Source organism: Pteropus alecto, unplaced genomic scaffold (genome assembly GCF_000325575.1).
Source record: "Pteropus alecto unplaced genomic scaffold, ASM32557v1 scaffold7, whole genome shotgun sequence".
Lineage (NCBI taxonomy): Eukaryota > Metazoa > Chordata > Mammalia > Chiroptera > Pteropodidae > Pteropus > Pteropus alecto.
Window position 1 is genome coordinate 34,018,113 of NW_006494614.1, and position 10,895 is coordinate 34,029,007.

General features: G+C 36.9%; 1 protein-coding gene across 1 annotated transcript in view; it reads left to right on the forward strand.

The window, feature by feature from the left end:
- PKHD1 (PKHD1, fibrocystin/polyductin) overlaps window positions 1-10,895 on the forward strand; it is a 413,647-nt gene that overhangs the window by 63,306 nt on the left and 339,446 nt on the right. Inside the window, exons 31-34 of the mRNA XM_006926447.3 lie at window positions 387-454; window positions 1,886-3,493; window positions 5,350-5,493; window positions 10,420-10,639. Of these exons, the coding sequence (XP_006926509.2) occupies window positions 387-454; window positions 1,886-3,493; window positions 5,350-5,493; window positions 10,420-10,639 (2,040 nt within the window). The remainder of the gene's footprint in view (window positions 1-386; window positions 455-1,885; window positions 3,494-5,349; window positions 5,494-10,419; window positions 10,640-10,895) is intronic.

The window sequence follows — 10,895 nt, forward strand, 5'->3', positions numbered from 1 at the left end:
TCTATAATTAAATAAGACCTTTAATAAGATTGTGTCTTGGGCTTTGAATAAATGGCTTACAATTATTGCACAAGGCATCTTATCCTCTTTGCCCTGAAGTCCCTTTGCCCAGTATTTCTTCAGAAGTTCCATCTCCTCATTCCAGAAAGTTAGCTAAATTGTATGAGACTGATGTCACCACATGATACTGGCCCAGGAAAATGTCCCACACAATACCTTTTGCCCACCATTTTGTTTCTTCTCTGGTAGGCAGTGTATTCACACTTGTTTTCCATCACTGCTCTCTTATTCTCCCCAAAATACATACATCTCTTCTGTCTTATTCCTTCCTTTCTCTTTCTCTAACTCTCTCAGTTATTTCATAGCAATCTCCTCATTTTCTATAGGGTTGATTTGCACATCCAGTACATCACTGAAGTTTTCAGCATCGAGCCTTGCTGTGGGTCCCTTCTGGGTAAGTGGCTCTGATGTGACTGATACCAGTTATACAGTAAGTCTATTCACTGAATATTCAGATTTTGTTCCTGAATTAATTAACCAGTGAGATCAGAGATGGGCAGCAGAGAGAGAAGTTTCCTTGTGCTCCAGGAACTGGGTGGTACACTTTGAAGGGTATGAAAACTTGGGAATTCCTTAGCTCAGTAAGCTCAGGAAACTCAAAAATTTTTATGAAAAGGAGATATACCTTTTTTTTTCTTTTTCTAATAGAAAGAGGCTGAAACATATAATGGGTACCACATCTTGAGTGGATATCAGAAAAATAAGGGAAGAGCTTCCTTAGTTAGCCTTTTAGATACTGCATGTGCAAGGAGAGGAGGGATGTGGTTTGGTGTCCTCACTTTCCTCTAGGGATGTAGATGAAGGACCCAGAAGTGGTTAGAAACACAAATGCCAATATGGGAGATGTAAGAACAAGGCAAATCGAGAAATCTAAAAAACTATGCATTTTCAGAAAAAATGGAAAGCTATGTATTTGTAAATGAATAATCATTATGATAGTGTATGAAATAGCATGTTATCATTTTCGAGTATAGTAAAATTCTTTTTTCAAGATACTTGGCTATACCACAGATTTGGAAATGATGGATATGTTGCTCCAACCCATCCTGAACATGAGTTTTATTGTCCCTGCACTACAGCGCAAGACAAAGTCTGTGTATATAGCAGTTAATTCACAAGCATGTCAGTATTTCATTGGCTCTTGATATATTACATATATATGTATATATATATATCTACAACTACATAACATGTGGAATATTGGAATATTGTATAGAATAATCTAAAAGATAAAGAGAAGACCAGCAAATTTGATTTTTCATTACAGTGTCAGTTGAATATACAGAACAAAATATAAAGTCCACATGATAATATATGAATATAAAATAATACATCAGATAATATGGCAGATGATAAGAAGATTAAAGAATTTGATTTTTTATTAATATATAAATTATAAATATGTATGTATAATATACATGTATTCTCACTACATAATAACATATATAATAATATAGACTAACATGCCCGATAATATAGCAGATGACAAGAACACTTCAAGAAATTTGATTTATCAGTATTATATAAGTTGATAGAAGTGGTGTCTTCTAGGATCTATCGATATACTTGAAAATTTTGTCTTAAATATTATAAACATCCTTTCTATATAACAATTTATATTGTTTTACTATTATGTGAATTTCAGCCCATGTGACTCCTGCCAAAATGATCACAAATTTAACATTGATGAGGTGAGGTGAAATAATTAAGATTTCACTAATACTTACTCCACCTCCACTTAATTGCTCTGGGGCTTACACAGGTATGTGAGTTCCTAGTTCTGAATATCAGCTTCTAAGTTTTATTTTTGATGTTCCTGCTTTAGGTGGAACCATCCTCAGCATCTCAGGCATAGGATTCAGCAGAGAGCCAGGTTTAGTCTGGGTGCTTGTGGGCAATCAGTCCTGTAACATTGTGAACTTAGCAGAGACGCATATCTGGTGTGAGACTTCACCTGCTTCCCTGCCGCCTGAGGCAGATATTCTCACTGTCCCAGCCCCTGTGGAGGTCTGGGTTGGCAACCTGTCCATCACCCAAGGACCTGCACCAAGCCTGGTGGGGAAGGGCTTTACTTTCACATATGAGGTGGCCACAACACCAGTAGTCACTGCTGTGCGAGGAGAAATCACGAATAGCAGCCTGAGACTCTACGTGGAAGGAAATAACCTCTCCAACTCAGTGATTCTTCTGGGGGACTTGAACTGCAGTCTTGAGACACAGTCTTTCAGAGGCAACACGAGCCTGTCTGGCTGCTCCTTTCCTCTTCACGGTTTGGAGGCAGGAGTCTACCCTCTTCGGATACGTCAGAAGCAGATGGGGTTTGCTAACATGTCTGCAGCGCCCCAGCAATTGGTGATGACACCTTGGATCACGACCATCTCCCCAACAAATGGGTCTGCTTGTGGTGGGACAGTGCTCATGGTGAGGGGCTTGGCTCTCAACTCAAGAAGGCGATCAGTTCAGGTTTATCTTTCGGGTCCCTTTACTTGTGTGATTTTGAGCTTGGGGGCCCAGATGGTCCTCTGTCAGATCAAACCGGTGGGTGACTCCTTGCCTGGTGCTTCCTTCACTCTGAACATCACCATCTTGGTCAATGGCCTACCCAGTGAATGTCATGGGAACTGCACTCTTTTTTTGAAGGAAGAGACAACTCCTGTAGTGGATGCCTTGACCACTGATATCAATGGGTCTCTGACTACGGTGTTGATTAGAGGTCAGAGATTAGGCACCACAGCTGATGAGCCAATGGTGTATTTGGATGATCATCTTCCTTGCATTGCAACTTTCTTTAATGCAAGCCATGTGGCATGCCAGATAAGCGACTTGACTCCAGGACTCCACTACCTATCAGCAGTTCATACAAGCAATGGGTATGCTTGTTCTGGTAATGTTTCCAGACACTTCTACATTTTGCCTAGGGTGTTTCATTATTTCCCCAAGAATTTCAGCATATATGGTGGGGGCCTCTTGACCATAGAGGGCACAGCCCTGAGAGGACAGAACAGCACGGTGGTCTACCTTGGCCAGCAGGCCTGCCTGACGGTGAGCATCAGTACTGAGCTCCTTCAGTGCTTTGTTCCTGCAGGGCATGGCTCTGTTGTCTTGGACATAGAGATAGATGGACTTTTGTATCAAATGGGAGTCGTTGGTTATAGCAACGCGTTCACTCCAGAATTGCTCTCTGTTTCTCACACTGATGGCATCTTGACTTTGGTGGTGGCCCATATCTCAGGAGCTGTGAACGTCGACATTTTTATTGGGATGTCACCCTGCGTGGGTGTCTCTGGCAACAGCACGGTTCTCCAGTGTGTGGTTCCCTTTCTCCCTGCTGGGGAGTACCAAGTCAGAGGTTACGACCGGACAAGAGGGTGGGCCTCATCTGCCCTGGCATTCACATCGAGCATTACTATCACAGCAGTGACCGAGAACTTTGGTAAGTCAAGCAAGTGATGCAGAGGGCTTTCTTTATGTTAGTGGATTACAGCTATTCTCACTACTCTAAGTGGTAGGCAGTCAACATCAATCTGAATGATAAAAAGGGAGAGAGGCCTGATTGGCCTCTTACAGTTCTAGTTTCCCCTAAAACTTGTCTTCGTCATGCTCCATGTAAGAGACTTTGTTTTTTTTACCAAGGAAGTTGTGCATACTCTTTAAGTACATGATTGTATTTTAGTTGGATGCATTAAAGCAATTTAATTGGTGTTTTAAATTAAATAACATCATTTATAGGAGCTCATAATTTGATCATTTAAGTAGGACATAAATGGCTTCACCTATTTTTAGAGCTATGTGTCAATTTAAATTGTTTTAAGTTTATTAAATATGATTTTTTTATCATTTTGTAATATTTCACAGATGAATTCACACTCCACCAATAACTGGCCAATTGCATAGTATGATTGCACTGGCTGAACTTTTTTCTCCTTTTAGATATACTGAAATTTGCCTTGCTTTTTCTTACAATGATGGTTTCGATTTCTGTTCACTTAAAGCCTTAATACATTTGAGATAGCTCAAATTTGATTGTGATGAAGAATATATACAGGAAATTATGCGAGCCAAGCCTTAGACTGATGAAGCACTGGCCAAGGCTTTTCTTAGAACAAATCTGTCTGGCTTCAGCCGGTTGGAGTGCTATGGGGATGGGGATTTTGGTCCCTAGTCTGCCGGTAAAGGGGTTTGTGCTGGATGCTTCCTAGTTCAGCTTACTACTAAGATTCCATGACTTTTATGGTGAGAAAGCAGGGGTATAAAAGGCACCCTAAGCAAAGTGTTATTCTTGATGTTGTCATGTGGTTGTGTTAGTACCACCTTGATAGAAAGGCAGTAGAAACCGGAACTATATCTCAGTGTGGACTAGACATTGCCGCACATCTGAGGATCCCGGTGACATTTACCTTTCTTGATTCTCAGACTGAAGCAAAACATGTTGTCTGTTAAGAATTGTGATACTTCCACCCACTGAAGACAGGCACTCTCATATAGTGCTGGTAGGAGTATAAAATGATGCAACGTTATTTTGGAGAGAAATACGGGAATATACATCAAAACCAAAAACTTACTTTTCCTTTGACCTAGAAATTCCACTTCTAAGCATTTACAACAGTTTTATTCAAATAAGTGTACTGTTCATTGCAGTACCATTAATTATAGCAATAGATGATTGATTAATAATGGAAGTATCAATTGATCTGAAAATAGCTAAATAAATTATGGCATAATCCTATAATGAAATTCTAAGTTGCTATTAAAATGATGAGTTAGATATATACGTATATGTATATATACACACATATGAATGTGTGTATACATACTTGGAAAAATGTCTATGCTATATGTTTAAAAAACAAGTTGTAGAGGAATGTGTATAGAAAGATCTCTGTATAAGAAATATATATACTTAGAAAATTCTGGAAAGATTCACAAAAACTCTATACATGGCTCCCTCTAGGGAGTTAGGTGATTAAGAAAACTTTTACTTTCATTTTATATGTTTTCATATAAAAAATTAAGAACTATAAATAAGCGTTACTTTTCTATATAAAAATTATTACGTTTTTATAGATTGGTGAATATGATGGGGAGCTGACAAACAAGGACTCTGGCTCTGGAGGCTAGAGCTTAGTGAGAATAAACTGAGGATATCAGGGACGGAGAGCCAGTTGTGTGGATTCTGGAGGGCATAGAAAGAAGGATGGGCAGCAAGGAACCATGAATTTGAATTTTGAGTTAAGTAAAGAGAGATTTGCCTCTATGATCATAAAGTTGTAATTTTGTTTTAAACAAAAGGCTGCCTGGGTGGAAGGATCGTGCATGTGTTTGGAGCAGGATTTTCTCCAGGGAACATCTCAGCCGCCGTGTGTGGTTTTCCCTGCCAAGTCTTGGCTAATGCTACAGTATCTGCCTTCAGCTGCTTGGTTCGTCCTCTGGATGGTCAGTAAAAATGCCATATGTATTTTTAAGAGTACATATGAAAATGATATTCTTTGCTTAACTTCTTTTTTCTAATTAATGCTGTACTGACTTCTAATTTTTCTATGTGTTTTTGGGAAAAGAATTTCTCTACTCCCCATCTAAAATGGTAGTTAGAATCAAGGACCACCTATTAAAATGTTTCAGAACTTTCGTTATATTAATTGCAACAAAATTTTATCACTTATTTTTTTTATTGCGGTCATGGTAATGGAGAAAGTAATTCTGAGTTTTGAATGTTGATTTCAATGACAGCTTTAGGAATCATGAAGAAAACAATCTCTTGGTCTTGTTTTGGGGTAGGGCTGCTGAAAACATGCTTACTGGAGGTACTAGTGAAGGGGTTAGATCATGAAGCTAGATATCTCTTGCATAGTTGCCTAATGCATTGTTATTGAATTCTTATTATAGACAAAAGAGTCAACATTAACATCGTCCTCTTATTCTTTAATGCTCAGGTAATTGAGCTCTTACTCAATAAAATACCACCATCTCTCACTGCTTTAAGCTTCTTAAAAAAGAAGGTGCAAAGCTTTGGTAGTCCCATAATGGGGCTTTACAACACAGGGCGATTACCCATAATTGAGCTCAGAAAAAAAAAAATCAAAGGGAAGAAATTGCCATTATTACCATAGGAACAGCATAGCCAGGTGATTATCTTGTCTGCATAATCATAGATCTTGTACCTATGCACTTAAAAACCATTTGAACACATACTTTCTGTGTAGTACTTTAACTTATATTCCTAATATGTGTCTGCAACTTGAATGTGGGTGAAGGATTTACAAAGCATCACTTCATCTGAGCTTGGACAAAAATTCCATGATGGGTAATTTTACAGTGGCAGTTTACATTGGATTGTTTTAGACAAGAAGGAAGTGGGAGGTGAAAGAGAAGAAGAAACAATTCTTGTTTTAAAATACTAGAAACTGAGTTTTCTATTATCACATATATAAGCGGAACATTGTGCAAAAAAGATAATTCCACTTAAAATTCCACAATGAGAAACCCAATAAATTTAATTTAAAAAATTCCACAATAGGAAATTTAAGATACAGTAAAAGATGCAAGTTTTAGATGTTGTCTGTTTCATCTCTACCTCTTGTGCATAGCACTGGCACAGTGTATGTGCAAAATTAATGCTCAATGAAAGAATAAATAAAGAAGTTAGAGAATAAATAAAGAAGTTAGAAAACCAAGACTCCACATTTATAGGTTCTCATATTTAACTAACTAATGCTGCTACAGTTTTTTTTTTTAAAGGCTTTCATATATATACTGCTTAAATGAACTTTTTAAAGCCTCTTGGTATTATTTCAAGACGCTTAATTTTAACTGGAAGTACAAGATAAAAATCACCAAGAATTTAGGGTCAGTTAATTGTGGTATTGGAAGGATTATAAATCCTAGGAAAGAAATAATAAAAAATATTATATTTTAAAAGATTTGATTAAATTTTAGAAAAAGACTTCTCAACATTCAGTGAATTTTAGAAGAGGAAAATGAGTTGGAAACTGTAACTCTTAACTTTGCCACTAGGTGTCACCAAATACTTATTGATTTTGCAAGAGCTCATTTTTTAGGGAAAAGAATAATTTGACTTATTTTCCTCTTTTATTAAAAAAAGTATTTTAATTATAGTGTCTAAAGATGAGAAGGAACTGTTAGAAACCAATTCTACTGGTTTCTTACTTATGATTAAGGATGATATTTGGGGATTCTATCACCCCCCTGAAATCGAATAAAATATTTTCAGTATATGATTGTATATTTTTTTCCTATGAAATAGGTCTATGGACATCAAATGGTCAAAGGGAGTGTGTTTCACAAGTTATTGGAAACTACTAACAATTCCCCTACTTTCAGATAGGATCACATATAACCAATTTAGTTAAGAATCTGTTATATTTTATAAGATTTTTTTAAATGATGATTTCACAGCAGCAACACTTATGTGTTTCACAGTTGCCATTCTCAGAGAAATCCATCCTTTTGTCTAACTAACGGACCCTCCTCCCACCCCCAACACATACACACTTTTTTCCATCCTTAATCAGCTGGCTGCCCTTCAGAAAGCTGAATAATCTCAGTCTTTCTAATGCAGTGGTTTGATATTATTATAGAGACTTATTGAGAATATATTATTATTATTAGCAGCATCAGCTGAGAGTCTGTTAGAAATGCAAATTGCTGGAACTTACTAAATCTGAAACTTTCTAACAAGTAAACATTTTGGTATTTCTCTTCTGAGCCCTCACTGAATTCTGACATTCTTTCCTAATTTTAAGCCCAAAACTAGGTAGCTCCTCTGTGTAAGCAAGTTCTGGTTATATTGAATAGTGTAATAAAATGCTTGCATATAATCTGGTTTCATATTTGTTTTTAAATTACACTGCTGTCTTGCTGGTTTATAATCTGTTACTACTATTATTCCAAGGTGTTTTTTTTTGTTGTTGTTTCCTTTCTAACATGACTGTGCACAGCTGGACTTCCCTCATCTTATATTTATATGATTTATTTTCTTCTTCTGTGGTTTACTGCCTTACTATTTTCATTTGGTCTTTTGTTTATATCTGTTAACTTCTCTAATTTGCTAAGGTCACTTTGAATTCTGACCCTTGCTTTTAGTTATATTTCTTAGTTTGACTTTGCACAATGAAGAAAGCGATGTTTCACATTCCAGGATGTAGATGATGGCCTAGAACTCAAACTTTCTTAATTACTGTTTTGCTTGTTCCAATACCACAGTACAAATGTGTTTTCTTTTCATCAGTGGGGTAGGGGGCGTTAAATGTGCAGCTCTAAAAAAGTTCTTTTGCTGCTTTTAGTGTCATCTAACTTTATCTTTCCCCAAAATTGTGGATCTGACAAAAAAAAAAAAAGAATTTTACTTTTACACAAGGTGGGTTGCTAAAATGTCTCATTAAGTTAACCTAATACTTTATATTTATAAAATCAGCAAGATCTTTGATCTTTGGATATCTTGCATTTATACCTTGAATTATACCACATGACTTTTTCGTGGAAACTTTAACTTTTCCATGAGGCATAAAAAGCTAAAGCAATTAAGGTTACATAGCTATTTAGTGGCAGAACATTGAATAAAATCCATGGATTCTGATCCCAGCCTTGGGTACTTTTCATAATCTACCTTGTCAATTTTCATCCACCTAATCACCCATAATGAGTTCATTATTTTATAGATGTTGAGACTGTTTTTATTGGCCCTAGGGCTTACTAACTGGAAAATTCTCATGTTTTGTCTATCCATATGAGAGCCTTACTTGTCAGCCATCTTAATTGCTATAATTCATTTGGAACACATTCACAGGGAACCTACTATGTGTCAAGTGCTTTGAATGCAAGAGCAACAACAGGGTGACCGAATAACTGCAAACCCTCTCACATGTACTTATTTATCTCATGCTGTATGCAGCACTGTGATGTAGACAGGGCTTAGGTTCAAGGCCATGGTTCTTAATAAAGTTTGTCCTGTACTTGCGTGGACAAGTTAGCTGCAGAGGTAGAAGGCTAGGGAAAAATTTTTCTTATTTCTTTTTTATGTTATTAAAGTTTTCAGACAGAACTTCTCCAAAACCATATCATGTAGAGACTTGTCTATCTTCTCATTAAAGGTTATTGGTGATCGGCCTTGTTGATGCTTTTAACGTTGTATCTCATGACCCAGAAAGAAATGGCCTAAGGGTCAAAGGGCTTCAAATAATTGCTTTTCTTCTTTATGAAATGATAATAGTCATTATTATACAAAAATGAAGAACTTCTTTTAATCAAGAGATCCTATTAAGAGAATGAAATGTCCAGCCACAGACCTGGAGAAGGTATCAGTAACCACATAAACTCCATAGGATTAGTACCCAGAATATATAAAGAACACAAATCAATAAGAAAAAGACAAACATTCCAATAGAAAAAAGGGCAAATGACAGAAATAAAAAAAATTCATATAGAGAAAACATGAGTTATTACTAAACACATAAAAAGTTGTTTGATCTAAAAAGTGAAGATAAAGGTACAATTTAAAGCTGCAAAGAGATGCCGCTGTATATGCACTGGATTGGCCAAAATTAAGAGTCTGATAATCCCAAGTGCTGACAATTATGTGGAGTAATGTGAACTCATAAATATAATTGATAGGAATGTAACATGGCACAACCACTTAGAAAACAATATGGCTCTATCTTGTAAAGTTGAACCTGTACCTACCCTGTAAACAAGAAATTTTAAGGCATATAACCTAGGTAAAATTTTGTGCATGTTCATAGTAGCAAAAACTGGGACGTATCCAAAAGTTCACTGGTTAAAGAAAAGATAAATATTTGTTGTATGTTCATACAATGCAGTATTGAACAGCAGTGAAAATGCACGAACAACAGTTACATGCGATAATATGGATGAATCTTGGAAATATAATATTGAGTGAAAAAATCAGGTCAAGAATATTATGTCATGTATTCTATTTTATAAAATCACAAACAAATAAAGCCCCAAATCTCTTGTTTTAGGAGTGGAAAGCCATTAATATAGTGAAAATTATTTTAAAAATGCAAGTGATTGTTTCTGAGAACGAGGAGGAAGGAGGTGGACTTATGAGGAGCATACAGATTTGAGAGTATTGCAACTCTTTTAGACCTTATGTGGCTGGTAGAGTCACATGAATTTTTCTTATTATGATGATTCATATTTTATGAAAACATTACTTATATTCTTCTGTATGTGTTATGGATACATCATACATTTTCTTTTTAAAGTGAACATTATTTTCCTATTAGTCAAAGGACAGCACATGAACTTCACTTATGTAACAATGTGAGGTCTTCAGTTCTTTCCATGGTTATTACCTAACCTAATGGTGATTATTTCCTGCAGTGTCCTTGGCTTCCCTGTGTGACCTGAAGCATGAGGAGGAGAGCTGTGAAACCTCCAGCCTCACCTACGTGCGGTGCGATTTGACTGTCTCTGTGGGGACAGAGAGACTACCTGAATCATGGCCTTACCTCTACATTTGTGAAGAAAGTTCCCAATGCCACTTTGCTCCAGATCACTGGATGGAGTCAGTCTTTTCAACGTTCTCAGGTCTCTTCATCAGGTAACCCTGCGCTTTCCCTCCCTTACCTTCCCCGTGAATGCATGGCCAAAGGAGGTGGAGGCATCAGGATCTGTAGGCTGGGTGGACGTGGCCCCTGGGCCCACACTCTTGTTGGAGGGACCCATTTTATTGTGGATTCCAGCCAGCCTGCATATCAAAGCATCTCCTGTCTTTTCAAGTGTTCAAGGGAACATCTGAAAAATCTGCCCAGTAAACAGCCTGCTTTGTTCTTGCTTAGATTTTAATATTTATCTTC